This window comes from Vidua macroura, chromosome 4 (assembly GCF_024509145.1).
Source record: "Vidua macroura isolate BioBank_ID:100142 chromosome 4, ASM2450914v1, whole genome shotgun sequence".
NCBI lineage: Eukaryota > Metazoa > Chordata > Aves > Passeriformes > Viduidae > Vidua > Vidua macroura.
This window is the reverse complement of record NC_071574.1, coordinates 50,224,706-50,241,882: the sequence shown is the minus strand read 5'-3', so window position 1 is coordinate 50,241,882 and position 17,177 is coordinate 50,224,706. Positions and strand designations below refer to the sequence as shown.

The 17,177-nt window shown below is 42.4% G+C and overlaps 1 protein-coding gene across 1 annotated transcript in view; it reads left to right on the top strand.

Annotated features, from left to right (window-relative positions):
* The window catches only part of LIMCH1 (LIM and calponin homology domains 1), a 172,900-nt gene that overhangs the window by 136,457 nt on the left and 19,266 nt on the right, over positions 1-17,177 (top strand). The window contains 5 exon segments of the mRNA XM_053976123.1: positions 801-955; positions 1,145-1,544; positions 4,842-5,063; positions 14,496-14,589; positions 16,990-17,156. Coding sequence (XP_053832098.1) covers positions 801-955; positions 1,145-1,544; positions 4,842-5,063; positions 14,496-14,589; positions 16,990-17,156 — 1,038 coding nt within the window.

Below are 17,177 nucleotides of genomic sequence, written 5' to 3'. Positions count from 1 at the left end.
CTCTCTGGTTTAGTGTCAGGCTAGTTTTTCAGAAAAGGCAGAGAACCAGATTCAGTCAATCTTCTGCACAATTTCAGACAGGCAGATTCCAAAAAGACTGTGATTGTTACTTCAACAAGGACATCTCTATATAGCTGGATACAAACCATAGGCTTTTTACTCTCACACCAGCCAGGTATGACCCACATCACTCCCTAATCTCTCTGGATCCAAAATACTGCAGGGTGGCCGTGATGAAGAATTTAAATTTGGATGCTGCACTGGATTTTTCTATCAAACCCAACATCATGGGTCAACCATATTTGCATGTAGCTGACTGATAGCATGGGCAAAGTATGGAGCTATAAGCTCTCCAAGGCTGACAGTGCAGCTGTCATGGTGAAATAACATCTGTTCTTCCAATGAACCCCTGCTTCCCATTTATCTGATTATTCTTCACCAAACATAATTTTTTTACTTAACCTTCCTGGGGAATTGGATTTTGTCCCTAGTTTTGGCCCAAGTGAAAATTAGTGGCCTGACTGGTCCTTTTAGGCCAAATTTCCTGCCAAAAGCAAAGCAAGCAGTGTAGCTATGAAATCTTTACTGTATTCTGCTGTCAGCAGAAAATTCAGGCAACATCTTCATTTGTGGCATGATCTCCTTTTGTCATTGAAATAAACAATGATGCCTGCAGGTGATGGGAGCCTAGCCCACAGGCAAGAACAAGTATTGCAACCGGCTGGTTGGGTTTATTGTTACCTGCGGCCACTTTTTAGTTATTTGCAACTCTGCATTCAGGTGCCTTCCTTCTCTCACAGGACCTGGCTCGGTGGAAGAGTCGTCGAAGGAGCGCTTCACAGGATTTGATTAAAAAGGAAGCTGAGAGAAAGAAAATGGAGAGGTTGTTGGCTGGAGATGGGACAAATGAGCGCAGAAAAAGCATCAAAACCTACCGAGAAATCGTGGAGGAGAAGTACGTTGTTTTACTGGAGTGTAGTGGGATATCTGGAAATGCTGTGTGCTCCATAGGAGATAGGTACCTGTGGGCAGCCATGCCTGCAGGCCTGAGTGAGGGAGAGGGGAGGATGTTGATGAAGCAGAGGAAATGGGTGTGATTTCCAGTGTTAATGTGATGGTTTCTCTTGTGTTGTCTTCCTTGCAGAGAGAGAAGAGAGCGGGAGCTTCATGAGGCATATAAGAATGCAAAGACACAGGAGGAGGCTGAGAGCATCCTCCAGCAGTACACTGAAAGATTCACTATCAGTGAAGCTGTCCTTGAGCGTTTGCAGATGCCAAAAATTCTAGAAAGAAGCCATTCAGTGGAACCAAATTCCCCACTGAAAGACACAAATCCTCTGAGATACTTAAGGCAACAGTCACTTCCTGCTCCAAAATTCACTGCCACGATTGAAGCAACCATTGTTCCCACCACTGAACTAGAGCCCAGCAGTTCAACAGGATGCACATCTCCCAGCAGAAGTGTCTCCAAGGCTGTGCCTATGCTGACACCCAAGCCTTATTCACAACCCAAAAATACACAGGAAGTGTTAAAGAACTTTAAGGTAGGATACATCACGTGCTCCAAAGTCAACCTTGAGGCAAAGAGATCTTGATTGAGTCATCTGAACATATAAATGTTTTATACAATTATGGAGAAAATTATGGCAACATTCTGATATTATAAAATTCAGCTTCATGCTCTGTGCTGCTTCTGGTTTAGTGGTTTCTTTATGTTTACCAGTCTTCTTAGAATCTTGACCTCTTCAGACTGAAATATTTGCAGTGGTCATTTTAACTCAGGCTAAATTTGTTTGGGGAAAGGGGGAATTTTAAAAAAAACAAGGTGTTTCCTCAGAAAGTTTTTAGAAACGACTATGTGGTCATGCTTTTTGTTTTTGAACAAAATGGAAGGCGAAGAGAGTGCAGAGGCCCTGATTTTTGAAGCAATACCTGAACTGACTTCTGTGTCAGGGGTCTTGATTTTTGGCGTACCCAAACAAGTGTGTGCCTGCTCCTTCAGAGCCAAGAGCCAGCTTGCCCAAAGATATGCTCTGTCTTAAACATACTTCTCACTAAGGATGAGTGGGGAAATCTGCTTCACAGGCATAAAGAGAGGATTTAGGTTGTGCGTGGAGCTTCAGTGAAGCAGGTTGGTTCTGGGGTAGCAGAATAACTGGAGATTGATGGGGAGAGAGGGTCAGTGGCTCCATTGGATCACAAGAACCATGCAAATACTATGGGAGTAAAAGAAGGAAGAGAACTTGGATGACAGCAGGGCTGCTGGAATAAGTCAGCTATGATTTATGGGAGAAGAATAGGAGACAATATTCTGAAACCAGAATATAAATCTGAGGAGTGTATCTTTTGACTGGGTGGTTTTGGAGAATAAGAATAAGATACTGAACCAATGATGGAAAAAGAGAAGAACTGGGATGTATTTAAAAGAACAGACCAGAATAAGTCAAGTTTGAAAACTTCTGCTGCTCACAGTGCCTGTACCAAAACTGGAGCTTACCCATATCTCATAGTAGTCATGTTGTGAACAGTGTGAAGCCTACTGGCATGGGTGCCTCCAGTCTCTAGAGTTTGGGTTCCCTTCTGTCTGCCATTGCTCACACTTAGCAAGTGACATTCAAGGGTGCCTGAAGCCCTGCTGATATCCCAAGTAGCACTGCTACCATGTATATTCAGGTTGTTTACTTTCTGAAAAATAAGCTAGCTCTTTATAGCTAGTGAAAAAAGTTTGCTGTGATGTATAATTTATTGAAGTCTGTCCCAGCTCTTGTGGAAACCACACCCCACCATGTTTCCTAGTTGAAACAAGAAACTGATAATTCCTGTTTCTCCTATACCCTGGTTGGTATGCCCCGAGTTTACTTTTTAGGTATCAGTGAATCATGCATCTTTGGTTTTTTTCTGATCCTTGCCACTTTTTTCATCAGGGGACCAAGATATGTGTGTATCACCATAATGTTATTGCATATGTAATTCACATATGTGGGAAGAAACTAATTCATGAAGGCTCCTACGCCCCATGAGCCACTACAAAAAAAATCTGTTTGAATCTCGTTCACATGATGTGAAAAAATGTTACTTGTCTCAGTGGGAATTATTCCCTAGCACATGTAGCTGTAGCATTATTTTCCCTTGAAACACCAGTCTGTCAATGATTCTAGGCTCTGGTGACAATGTGTTGACTTCCTCCAGATCAGAAGGAAAGGAGTATGTTTGTTTAACTCTTCAGCCAGGGCATCTGTCCTGTTCATCCAAACACTTGGTTTTCCTCCTTAATATAAACAGAGAAATGTCGTAGTCTAAACAGAGACACTGAAATGGATGGTGCAGCCTGCCAGTGTTTTCCTGGACTTTATATTTTTGAGATCTTTCATAACCTGCCTTTCTAGTAGATAGTCCCGCACACAGTCCCAGAAGACTTGGGGCTCAGTTCCTGCTCACACTTGTGTTTGGAAATAAACCCTAAGAGAGGCACTGTGTTACGTGAATGATGTCAGTGTAGAAAGGGAGAGAACGTTTCATTCTGAAAAGCACTCAGAAGGAGTGAAACAAGTGGTGGAGCTGATTGTTCAAGGGCTAAGTGCCTCCACCTTCCTGCACATCTGGCAGAGCTAAGGATGCCCAGCACCTCAGAGATGGCCTCTTAGTTAATCATGCTCATAAAGAACAAGCCTCTGGATGCACGTGTACGAGAAGTCAATGGAAGGAGATTGCCCTCAGCCTGGTACTGATGATATATACTAAGTTGGAGTGCCACTCTTGAGGTACCCAAGCTGTTCACTCAGTAAGTAAGGAAGGATCTTCGTGCACAGAGTAGCAAAGCCTTCCTTACTTCTCATGCCTGCTGACAAGCCTATAAACATCTGTGCTGTGGCCAGGCAAGAGCAATGTGGTGGTACTGAGACATGGTCCTCTCCTGGTCTCTCTCCACCTCTTAAGGTGAGCGGCTAGTGAGTTCTCTGTAGCAAGACTTCTCCCGTATGCTTCTAGAAAGAACCCTTCAGATTGAAGGGAGTCTTTACATGCCACCTCCATTCAGAAATTCCAGTGTAAAAGTGCCAAGAAGTTGTATCAATCCAGAGGAAGAAGCCAAAGCATATTTGGTGCTTTCTTCTTTGCTTAAAGGTTCCTTAGCCAGAATATATGGCCACCAAGGAGCTAGCCTGACCCTGAGAGGTAGTTAAACTGTTTCCACACTCTTCTTTTCAAGGATATTGCCTAAAGTAATTTTTTGGGAAAGCACCTATCTATTTGATTGCCTTATGGAAAGGGTGGAATGGCCAGTTTTATTTGCTGGTGCCTTGATTCCCTTGTATGAGCAATTAAGAAACAAGTAGATGAACTCTGCTGCTCCTGTCCCTTCAAAGTTCACATGACAGTGCTTCAAAAAAAGTACAGACTGCTAATACTGTGGTGAGGTCATTGAGGTACATAAGCAGTTCATCAGCATAATTAGTCCTGGAGAACCTGCTTAACTCTTGCATAAGGCAATGCAAAACCCAGCAGTTTTGGTCTAAATTTAACATTAAAATTGATCTTTTTTAAACATCCTTTGATCTGTGATGCACACAAAGGGTGTCTGTATGTTACTGGGAGAATGGAATGTGGGAAACCAGGAAATCCGGAAAAAAAAATTTCCTTGTGCCTGTATTTTGTTTATGAGCCCTCTAGGGTCACAGGGTCTTCTTCTGTTTTGGCCTGTTGAATGAAATATGTGCTTGGCTTCATCCCTCGCTGATAACACAGACTGTGTTAATGATTGTAGTATCATGTTGAACTCCTAATTTCCTAAATTCCTTTGAATGCTACTTGTCTCAGCATATTTATTGAACTGTATTCTGCAGGTAGATGGAAAAGTCAGCATGAATGGAGAAAACGTCAATGGCATGGAAGAAAAGGATAAAGAATGTACAACAGTAATATTTACTACTTCACCAACCAGATCTCTGAAATTTGATGGAGTAGCCAGAGGGGACAAGCCCCCGGTAGAGTTGAAGAAGGACCCCCCAAGTGTTGAGCTCGGTTTACAGAGGCCTGCCACTCAGAGTGTGCACAAAGAGCCAACAGTAAGACCAACACGAACAAACCAGCCTTACTTTCTTTGCCAATTTTCTGTCTCATGATGTGTTTAATCACCAACTAATGATACCCAAGTGCCTCTGTTTGCCTTATTGCAAAAGGGTGTGCCCAGACCAGGAAAAAACTATAAGCAAAACCCCAAATCCTTTGTAAATTAAAGGCTTCTTCCTTTTGTATGTGGGTAGAGAAATAGGAGGGTAAAATTTAAAAAAAACTTTTTGCAGCCACTGGGGATTTTCTTTTCGTTTCTGTTGTCATTTTGGGTTTTTTTTCCAGATGCCATGCAGCTGATAAGCATGCTTTAAATGTGCTGGACCAGTGAGAAATTGATTCAGTGTCCCAGCCGTTGTGCAGGTTTATTCAGCGCTTCTCCTAACGTAAGCTGATTAGATCAGCAACATAATTGGACTGTGTGAGCCATTATAATTAGTCTCAGTTTTCAGTTTTCAAAAGAGGATGTGGATGTGCTGGCAGTTTTGAACATTTGGTTTTCATTCCCCTCTCAGAAACATTAGAAAAGGGGATAAGCTATTGAAATACTCAGAGGGGCTAACATGATTCTTAACTGCCTTATCAGAGAAACAAATTAATTTTACCTTTTCATCTTTCTCTCCCCCTCTTCCCCAGAGAAAAAGGCAGGAGTAAAACTAGAGCATATCACAGCAGGCATCTAGATGCTGCAAAACTGTAATAAAAGTAGATAGTAAAAACAAAACAAGAAATAAGGAGAGGATGGCAAAGAGGGTATGTAAAAGGGCCGCAAGCAAGTGACAGCAGAGAGAATTCTCACCATTTATTTCTGTGTAACAACAAAGAGAATTGGAGATGTGGTGAGAGTTGGAGTATGATAATTTTTTCTTTCATCTCAGATTTCATCCAAGCATTGGCCAGATGGATAACAGGGAGCAGGCAGAGATCTGTCCTGGGGCATGATGGCTCATTCATGAGAAAGGGTTTGTGTTTTACTCCCCTGCTTAATGCCGGTCTTTAGCTCTGGACAACCAAATCATGGAGCCTGCAGCAGTCATGGGAACTGGAGTGTGCTGTGAGCACAGACTTGATTCTGTCAGAGAGAACTGGTATTAAGTCAAAAGTGAATGATTTGCAGGGAGGGCAGGGCTGAGGCTGCTCCTGTCACAACAGTTTGGCTGTGAAGGAAAAGCCAGGTAACCATTGCATCTGATACAGAAGAGCAGGTAATGGGAGTGTTTGGAGAATAGAGAAGAACCTCAGCTTGCTGGAGATTAGAAGCTCAATGACAATCAGAAAAGTAACAAAGTGAAAATGATAATGTCTCCTTTTTTAGGAATTTCAGGGCTAGTTAGAGTTCTGAGGAATCTCAGCAGCAGAAGTCACTGTTAGTTCTTGAGTGTGCTTGTGTCTGTTTGATGTCCTGTCATCCTCCCCTTTCTACAGCTTTGAGAATGATTTGCCCAGCTGAATGCAAATTTTTCTGTGTCTGGTTTCTCCTTCCAATTCTTAGCTCTTGTGGTGACACTGGCAAAGGAGGCAGAAGAGTTTGACTCCTCAGATTCGTTGTGACTCTTGACATTTACAGAACAGCTCCTGGTTTGTCAGCTTGAATGAACTTGATGATGAAGCCTACAAGAGAGAATGAGTGTGCACCAAAATGGTGCTAGTGACAAAGTGTCTGTGCTCTAACTACAAATTTTATATCACTAGCCTCACAATTCCATCAGCAATGTGACTGGGTAGTGCAAATCATTGTATTTACTCCTTGAACTTCAGCTTCAGTCAACGGTATGTGTATTAAGCATGTCAAGGACAGAGGAAGGAGAGCAGACTGCTTTGAGGGGGATCTTCCATGGGAAGACAGGTGGAATGCACTGAATGCAATGAGAGAGAAGACAAGGAGATCTGCCTGTGGCTGGAAGGGAATTTGCCAGCCTAAAATAAGATTTCAGGTTCTGTTTATTCTGGATGTTTACTTCTCTTTACCCAGATGCTTCTTTTTAATTTTACAGGTCTCCATGCCTCAGACTAAGGCATGGGCAGTAACTTAGCTATGGAGCGTACAGGAGAGCCTTGGTTTGTTGATGGAAAGGGCTTAGATACAAGGTTACAGAGATGGGACATGGTACTGATGTTTGGCTTCTCCACTGTGGGTCTTGGGACACAGACAAGCACTGCTGTGGACACCTTGATATGGATGTCATTGGTCTGAGGCTTCTCTGGGCAGCTACACTGGACTCACTTCACTCAGCCTTCTCCCTGTACTTATTTTACTTCAGACTTGGACCACTAACACAACGATGTCAGACTCATCTGCAGACCCTGAAAGGCTAAACTGCTTTCTGAAGGATATAACCCCTCCTAGAAAGGTTGGGAATCCAGATTAGGAAAGATAAGATCCTTCTGGGCTTGTTCCACTCCCCATAAAACGAGACCTCTTGATCAGTAGGATACTGCATCTAGCTGTCACTGTCAGCATTGGAGAAGGGAAAAGGAGGTTTGATGTTTGCTCCAGAGATGGGACTTCCAAGCTACATATTCTTAGAAGTAAAGAAGCCTTCTGAAAGCCTCCACTATCACCTCCCACAGTGAGAAAACAGGGCTGTAGGTTTTCTCTGATGCCTAACCCTTCTGACATTCTAGAAGTGGAGGAGAAAATGACAGAAACAGGCATAGAAAAGCAGCTGATGTTAAGAAGAGCTGTCTAGAGCTGTACTGAAGCTCTTTTGCCTTGAGAAAAGTTCTACAAATTAAGTATATTTTCAAAGCCATTCCTAAACTTGCTTTCACTGTGTTTATTTGTATATTTTATTGATTCAGTTTTTGTTCGCTTTGTCCTTCACAGGCTTTGAATAAGATTCCCAGGCAATAGTCCTTTTAAGAAATTATGAGTCAGGGGTTTGTTTTTTCTCCTCTAATTGCTTGTAGGCTTGGGTTGGTTTTGTGTTTTATTCATTCATTTTCTGCTTCAGGTCTCTTTTGTGAAATATACATTTCTTTTCATATATACCTTACCTGTGTTACTCCTGTCCTCCCCTTCTGATTCTTTTCCTGTTCTTTACATGCCCCTTCCTCCTCCTCCTCCTCCATCCCTTGTAGGGCTGCTCCCCTGCTGTTTCAGTTCATTTGTCAAACAGACTAGCTCTGTCTTCTCTCAGCCTGGCAGGCTTCCCTTTGAAGTCCCTTCTGTAGTCCTAGTTCGGGTCTGTCTGGCTGCCCTCAGGCATTGTCTGCAACGGGGGAAGATGCAATGCAACTGCACTCCAGCAGTGCTTTTGGCCTGAAGTTTATTTAAGTTGCACCACTTAAAACACTAATACTTTTGAGGCTTTTGGGGAGCTCGGGAAGTGCAGAGATAATTTCCTGTGGGTGAGTGTCCTCAGTGTCAGTTGTATTTTTGAGAAGAGAAGGACCCCATCTGTACGTGAATCAAATAATGTTCAGCAACCAGAGACTGACTGGGAAACATGTACATCCTGTGTACATCCTGCCTAAATCTACTATGAAATGAGATGCAAAAAACTGCAGCAGGTGGGCGGGACAGTCAAGAAAAATATTATCAAAAAATGTACTTACATCTCTTGAGTATAGGTAGAGTATTAGGTAGAGTATAGGTAGTGTATAAGTGATTTTACAAGAGACTTACCTTTGTTTAAAGTAGCTTATGAAATTTTGCCCATGATTAAAGGCTAAAAAGGACAAATGTGGCCTACAAACAGGAGAAAGATACCCACTGATGTTTGTGGAGCAGTGTGGTGCTAAGCAGGGTGGTAGGTAAAGCGTACCTGTACCTCTCAATGCAGCTGGAAAAACTGGGGCACAAGCCCAAAGACTGATCAATCAGTGGCAATACCAGCAATAATGTGAAAATTATCTCCTCATCTTTGTCCTACCTGTCAGCCATTTAGGCTCTGTTTTCTTTCCATTTTACAGAATAGTGGCAGACACGACAAGTGTTGAGAAGTTGTATCCACTAGCTCTTTGAATCAGAAGTTCGCAAAGTAAATATTTTGTTTTAGAACAGTGTTTGTGCAGATTTTAGTGTAGGGGAATTAATTTGTCAGTAAGTAAGAAACATCACTTTATTTTAACCAATCTTCATGCGAGCACATAGAAATTGTTGGCTTCCTGTAGTTCTAACTATAACTTTGCTCTGATCAACCAAAAAAAATAAATATAGGCAGCAACCTAAAAAAGATCATGGTGAAGTGGTGGTGGTGAGGAGAGACAGCTTTCTTTTAATTTTTCTCTAGCTAGCTTAAACTTGTCCATTTCTACTCACTGCATGCTTGGCACAAAATGCACTTGTTTTCTATATCCAAGTAACACTCTCCTTCATGTTGAAAAATTCACTGATTGAACTGAGATTAAAGTATAAGCTTTCTTGTGGTTGAGGATTGTTGGCCAAGCTACAGGAGAGCAGGTCTGAAATGTATGTACAAACCTGGTTTGTACCTATCCGGTAAGACAAGTCTTTGTTCTTTGGTTCATTACGAGATACACTCATAGAGTAAGTCTGTCTGTTCCAGATTGACAGCTTTGCCTTGAACCACACATGAAAAGATGCATGGAGGGCTGGACTACCCGAAGGGAAAAAGGTGTAGGATGAGAAGTGCAAGCAGCAAAGCTTCAAAGCAGCTAGAAGGGAACTCTGCTTAGCATTTGGTTATGAGCATAACATGCCTGTCTCCTGTCATTCAGACAGCCATGTACTTTTCACTCTCTGTCAGTGAAAAGAGCTAATTTTACACCTCAATTAATAATAATATTAATAATAATTATTATTAAAAATAATAATATTACACCCCAATAATAACTCTAATGACTATCAGGAATACTTCATACTTTCTTGTAACATTTTCAAGACTTCTGTGTCAGTTACTGATTACCCTGATCTTTTGTTGTAAATAGCTGGCCTGAATATAGCAGTATATAGCTGGCAGATGAGTTAACCTCTTGAAGCAGTGTACTGTAGTAGTACTGTAGTACTATATCTGGCATAGCATGCAAGAAACTAAGCTGTGGCAACCCAAGGTTGTGCCATCATTACCACTCACATCAGCTGCCAGCATTAATTTTGATGAGGAAGTCTTTGTACGAAAATTTTGAAGTCAGTGATATGTGTAGAATTTGAATCACAGAAGTTTTGTGATTTGTCAGACAATTTCTACGTGTGGCTTTTGACCTTGCAACCAATTTCATTCCTGAATGGTTTTACAGAATTCTTTCTGATTCTGCATTCTCACTGGTTCTAGACAGCTTGTTTTGTCATGCTTTCATATAAAATACAATAACAATATTTCATATGATTTTGTGTGCAAGCAGTGTTAACTGAGCTATGTTTCAATTTAATTTACAAGAAGGATTAATAAAGTTCTACTGTAACTTCCTTTGGAGTTTGTATTCTTGTAGAAGTTGTGATACTTTGTGTGCTAGGTATTTCTGGTTATTGTATTTTTAGGGTTTTATTAAGGGTGCAAAGTTTTGCCACAGCAGTAGCCAATATGTCCATTTCTGGCTTGTATAATCATAATCAAAGAAATACTTGGACTGGTATCCTAGTTTATGTGATTAAAATCCTGTCTCTCACAAACTGAACTAATTTATTTTCATGCTAATATGTGTTTGGTAACACTATATGCTTGTGCTTGTGTCTTTGTTAAATGGATACTTTGTTTAGCAGAACACGGGTGTTGCTTTGTCCTCTGTACTGATGTGCTCATAACCACAACTGCCATCACAATATTTAACTTTCCAGCATGAATTCAGGCTAAGTCATAAAGGGGGAAGCTTACTTTAACTCCTGGGCATCCAGATGCATGGGGTAATAAAAACACCCATCCAAGCAGACAGCATTCTTCAGTATTTAGAAGTTTTAATAGGACAGTCTCGACACCAGGCTGATGTGTGGGCAGAGATAATCACAACCCCCATGCACTGAGGATTTTCATACTCCTCTTGAAGGCTTCATTGCCTGTGGTGGTGTTGTGTGACCTTCCCTCACAGGTACATGCAGCAGAGCCTGTGTTTGGAATGGCTCTGTTGCCCTGCAGAAGGAGACCTCTGCCCACACAAACACAAATGACAGAAGGGTGCTGAGACATCAGTCCTTCATCGTGAGGCATGAGAGCACCACGCAGAACTGAAGCACCTCAGAAATGTCACTCACTAGGTTACTGAGTCTTTCAGTCAAAATACAGTCCTCTTAGGTATAATGAAATGTTTGTACACCTTTTTTTATGTTCAGTGATAACATCATCATTTGATTACAACTTTTTATGAAATATGAAGCATGATAGTCTGTGGTAGAAAAGATATTTTATCAATTGTATCAGCACAAGAATTTTTTTAAGTGTATATCCATATACCTGTGGATAAAATACTAGATAATAATGCATTAATTTGGTGTTATAAATAGAATTAAATTTAGTGGAAATAAGAGAGTTCCCCAGTGAAGCTGACTTAATTTTTTTATAAATTAGTTATTAATCAGTTTTTTATTTTTAGCTGTATGTCACTAGCATTTAATTGCTCAGCAGAGGGAGGAGAAAGAGTCAAGTCTCGTGAGCAGGAACAGAACTTCTGCTGCATACCATTGGAAAGTTAAATTTTCCTGCAGCAAGTAGTAGCTCTTTTTTCTATAAATAACATTTATATCTATACCTAATTCAACCTCCTGGATATAGGTTATGGGTAGGTTTAGTTACTGTGCTTGTGCAGGACAGCTGCACAACAGCACCGTGTTGAGGTTCCTGAAGCAACTCCAGACCCAGAGGTGATACAGGTGCATCATGCATCACTGCAGCATTCACTGAGAAACAGTGAATTTTAGCCCCTCTGAGAGGCCATAGTGGCTGTGCTCTCTTTCTCCAACAGCAGTTGACATCAGCAATTGACTTTCCTAGGTATAATAGTTTGACACTTTTTGTATTGGCCCTGGGAATATAACAGTTTATAGCTTTAAAGCCTCTGAGGTTGAAATTAAAGTTGACTGTATTTATTTCTTTTAATTTTTCAATTTGGACAGTTCCTTTTTGAGAGTAAAGGGTGAATTCCACTGTTTTACCAAAAATATTATCCATCAAAATACTAATAATTGAAATCTACAACAAGTTCTTTGGGAAGCTTATGGTTTGTACTAGTGGGTGTGAAGCCTCTTGCTTTTCCATTTGAAAACTGCCTTGTTTAGGGCAAATCCTGAGCTCTCAATAACAGCCATTCATTAAGATTTTAGCAGTTTTGTAGGTTGTAGATTGACATAGAATAATTCAGGTTGTAGGTTTCTAGCTGAGTCTGCTGCTCAAAACAGGTTCAGACATGAGATCAGAACAGGTTGCTAAGGGCTTGATCATTCAAATCTTGAAAACCTCTGAGGACAGAGATGGCACAACCTATCTGGCTAGCCTGTTGCACTGGCTTGCCTTCTCTCATGCAGAAAAGAAATACTTATTTCTGCTTTAAGCAAGGTTGGGAAGGATTTCCTGTAGCTTCTCCCCTGGCTGCTGTTGCATCAGGAGCAAGAACTGAGGCTGAAGGGGAAATTTTCTTTAATTGCAGTAGAATTATGCTGGGGCTTTTGTGATGAAAACTCTCAGTGACACACCAGGCTGGCATCCAGAAGAACTGGGGGAGACAGGGGTTGGTTATATGAAAGAAAAGAGCAATTAAGAGGCAAGAGATAAACCTCTGGGGCACAGGACTTGCGGTTTTTGGAGCATTTCTCTGGGGCTGTGTTTTAGCCTGTGCCTCATCTCCAGTGACCATCCGTCCTGGGAGTGTGTGACAGATGGAGGGAGAGGTCTGTGCTTTCCTCATTCTTGGTATAGATGCATTCACAGGTGGACATGGTAGAGAGGAACTCCTGAGGCTTTCCATGTTACCTTTTTGGAGACTCTATTTCATTTTCTGCCTCATCCCGTTCAAGATCTGCTTTTAGGCAGGTGGGAGATGTGTCTCCATGTCTTGCCTGGGGCAGAGGCTGAGCGGGGCAGAGGTGAGGGTGGGCTGGAAAGTGGTGGCAGTGGTGAGGATGGCAGGCAGCCAGCCCCAGCAAGCGCTGTCGCCTCTAGAGACTCGTGGCTGTGATCTGGCGCCTGTCCTGCTGAGAGGTGGCAGCGCAGCCCTTGGCAGCCTCAGGCCCCTTCTCGTTCCCAGCACTGCTGGCTGCCTGCTGGGCTTGCCTGGGTCACTGGCCCTGGCCATGGCCCCTCACCATCTGCACCTTTTCCTTGCAGGGCATCTTCCTAGACCTGTTCCAGCCTCTCTTGAGAGCGTGTCTCCCACCAGAGAGGAGACGAGGCAGGGATTCACAAGCTTTACCAGCAGTAAAGTTCCCTGGAGCTTTGTGGTGTGTCCACAGGTCTTGACATCGTGTTGGCATTGCCAGCATATATCTCCTGTTACGGAGCTGTGAGAGCCCAGGCCTGTTTTTCATGGGCCATGTTCAGATAAGGGGCCACAGACTCATGTGGGCCTGCAGGGATAGGAAACAGGATCCATACAGGAAGTGGACGTCTGATTCCTGCCTGCAGAAAAGAGGAAATTTCATCCAATTTCCTCCTTTGCAGCTGTTAAGAAGATGGAGGAGTGGGAGAAGGACAGGAAAGAGAGTCTAGAGTAGGCTATTTCTGAAATATGTTACTTTTTATTTCAAAAATAGTCTGTATTTTTTTTTCACCATTGAATGTGCCATTTTCTAGATCTTGGATGCATTAGAAGCACAAGCTATCGGCAATAGCAGATAGCTTTGCTGCAGATTTTTCTTGATTTGCCTTCTGGAAAAGCAGACATATGGTGGAGGCTGCTGAATAAATCAGCTGAAGTGTTACCATTGTTTTGACAGAATAGTTTTAACTCTGCAACAGTCCTGTCCAGGTCAGGAAGCTTGCTTTTCAAAGGCATTTGAATTATTGGCTTGATATGGTCTCACCATATTTTTTCAGTCCTCTCTTAATAGTGTTTCAAGTATTTCATTACCTTTAATACAAACTCTGGCTTTTCCCTTCAGATAACAGATTGTTTAGACAACCGTGAAATAAAGGAAGTATTTCATTACTTTGCCACTTTCCAAACCCTAGTATGTGCTATCTGTTCACTAATGCATACATTTGTGTGTTATTCTGGAAGGGGAAACTAGGGGTGAAATGTGTGCTTATCTCCAGCTAACACTATCCAAGATATCCTACAGTTTTAAAAGCTTGTAGGAGCTATTCCAAACCGACCACATTAATGGCTGATGATGAGGGATTTGAAAAGGAGATTAAAGCACAGCCATTCAATACCAGAACGGGTACATATTGCTCTGAAACATTCTCCCCAACACCCTGCTGAGCTCCACACTGATGTGGTTCGAACACACTACAAAGGAGCAGCAAGCACCGCCTTGAGGAACTGGCACATACTTTTATTTCCACTGTACTCACTCCATGCTGTGTTCCTCTCTCCAGGCCTCCCCAGTGGAACTGGATGGAGCTGCCAGCCTGCAAGCCGAGCCCACCCCCAGCAGTGCGACACCTGCCCCCCCGGAGTGCCCATCCCCAGGTGGGTGTGCTGCTGCCCTCACCCTGCCCTGCCTGTCCCCAGGTGGGTGTGCTGCTGCCCTCACCCTGCCCTTGCCCTTCCTCACTTATGTGCCCAGGTTGAGGCACACCCTGTGGCAGGAATCCACTAGGAGCATCACCAGCAGCACCAACAGGGCTCATTAGAAAATGCTGCAAATGTCAGTAATGTGTCTGTATGCTGTCAGACATTCACTGTAGCAGCCTCCCAAAGGATGTGTTAGACCCCCTGTGGCAGGAGGTTTTTTCAGGTGCAGCTGGACAGGGTGCTAAAGAATCTCCTCTAGGCTCCCTTTCCCACAAAAGGTGGGACTAGATGGTCTGTTGAGGTCCTTTCCAGCCTGGGCTGTTCTGTCATTCTGTGGCTGAAATGACACACCTAAGCTGCCCGCTTGGTCATCTCTGCAAGTGAAAAGCCAGTGCCACAGCATGCTGTAACCAGAAAGCAAAAAGAGCAGAAGCTACCAGTCAGTAATAGTTTCTGTTTGACACATTTTTTCCCCCAAGACATTAAGGGATGGGGAGAAAGAGTAAGAAGGGAAACTTCAGTCCCCATAGGGGCTTTAAATGGACAGTATTGTGCAGACTTCTAATTTTCTGCCTTAAAGCCTTTATGCATGATTCCTAATCTGGGGAAAGGAATTTGCTGGTAGAATTTTAAGCTGTTTTCCTCAAAAGTGTGTTTCTGAAACATTGTCTTTGAGTAGGCACTTTATTTGCTGTATGCTATTATACTAAGTTCATGGTATTTTTTTGTTGTTCATTTCTTAAAATATGTCTATTAAAGAGTAGCTTGGTATGGGTAAGTAAAAAGTACTATGTCAAGTAGGTGTTTAAATGAGTTTTCTGGCTGTAGTTGGTATGTAAGAATAATGCTCCTATTTGATGGGGATAAATGTGACTTAAACAATTGAGCTTTGCCCTCAAACATCAGTGAGGTACCATTCCCCAAAGATTAGAAGCACATGAGCTGTTAGCAAGGGCTTGTTAGCTGCCTTAATTACTTTGGCTCCTAGATGCCAAAGTAGTAGTTTAACAATTCTGAATTGCATCTGGCAGGTCATGTAGAAGCTGCAATCTTGTAATTAAATGACCAAATTCTCCTGTCAAGAGTTAACAGTGATGAGCTGGTGCTGTCTACAAATCACAAAGCCATCTTGGCTTCAGCTCCCCAGATGTCAGAAATACTAAACTTTAAGTACTGACAGCAAATTTTAATATTGTCTGGCAAGGAAAACTGACATAGTATTGCAAAAATCTAAATAATAAAGTAACATGGAGTTTTCATTATGTCTGCTTTGGAGGGATGAATGGGGTCCAAACTGTGTGAACTTCTTGTAAACAGCCTCCTCTGTTGTTCAGCACAAGCCAAACACTTCCATGCTGTGGCTCCTATGCCTCTAATGGTAGGGGAACGGCTCCAGAGGAGGGTGCATCTGCCTTGGCAGCAGCAGCTCTTGTCTCTGCTTGTGTCCACATTCTTAATGGAGTTGTGAGCTGCATCTCTTTCTTAGCTTACTCTCCCAGCCTGTCAAAGAGGTATATTCAGAAGCTGCCAATGCTGCTGTGGTTGGAAAGGGGACAGGATCTGAAGTTTCTCCTTGAGGAGGTTGGAGAGATGTCTGGGTGCTTATTCAGTGCCTGAGACACTGGTGACTGCTCTGCTTCCAGTGGTGGTATCAGCTATCAGCAGTTCAGCTGGCACAGCTGTCAACCTGTGTGCTTCTAGCCTCTTCTCCCAGAAGCCAGCATCAACTTGTTGGGTTTTTTTTAGAATTAGATGTCAGCTAGGTTATTCCAGTCCAAAGCTGCCTGTTAGCAGTTTGTTGTCTGATGCTTAACTGATTGTCAGTGGAAGTGGTAGGTTTACTGAAAACAGGCAAGCTGAAATATCCTCCAGTGCTGATAGTGAGATCATGTCATATAGCTATTTCTCTCTGTAACATCTTAGGGTAGGATTCATCACATAACTTCAAGAGATCTTAGCTGACTAGTCAAGAGATCTTAGCTCACTAGGCCCATTGTAGGTTACAGCTCACCTCAGCCAGAGGAGTGCCTGAAATAAAAGTTTGTGTGACTCTTTCCCAAGGACTTCTCTGTTTTTGTTGACCACAAAGGGTGTCCCATGATGCCCAAGTCACATGTAAGCACATAAATTTTGATAAGTGAAGTTAATTCTTTTGAGTCTTGTCTTCTCTGAAGATTAATTTTTCTCATGTTGAAGAAAAAAGTTTATTTTTTTCAAAACATCCAGTAAATGGGCTCACAGTACATCCAGTAAGAAACTGGATTGTAAGAAATAGGCACGTTTTGAAAAAGTTTACATTTGAAAAAGTATCTTAACCTTGCAACATTATTTCTTATATGTGTGGATTTGGTTTAGATCAAAAGCAATTCAAGTCAACTGCAGCTTGTTCCAGCCCTGTTGTGAAGAGATTAGAATTTCTTCCCAGTCCTGTCCCTTCAGAGGAAACTGTTTCAAGCAAGAAAGATGTGAAGAAAGCTGAAATAGAGCAGCAGAAGGAAGCAGAGCTCCCTCCTACACAGGAGGTATGTACAGGCAAGAAAAAG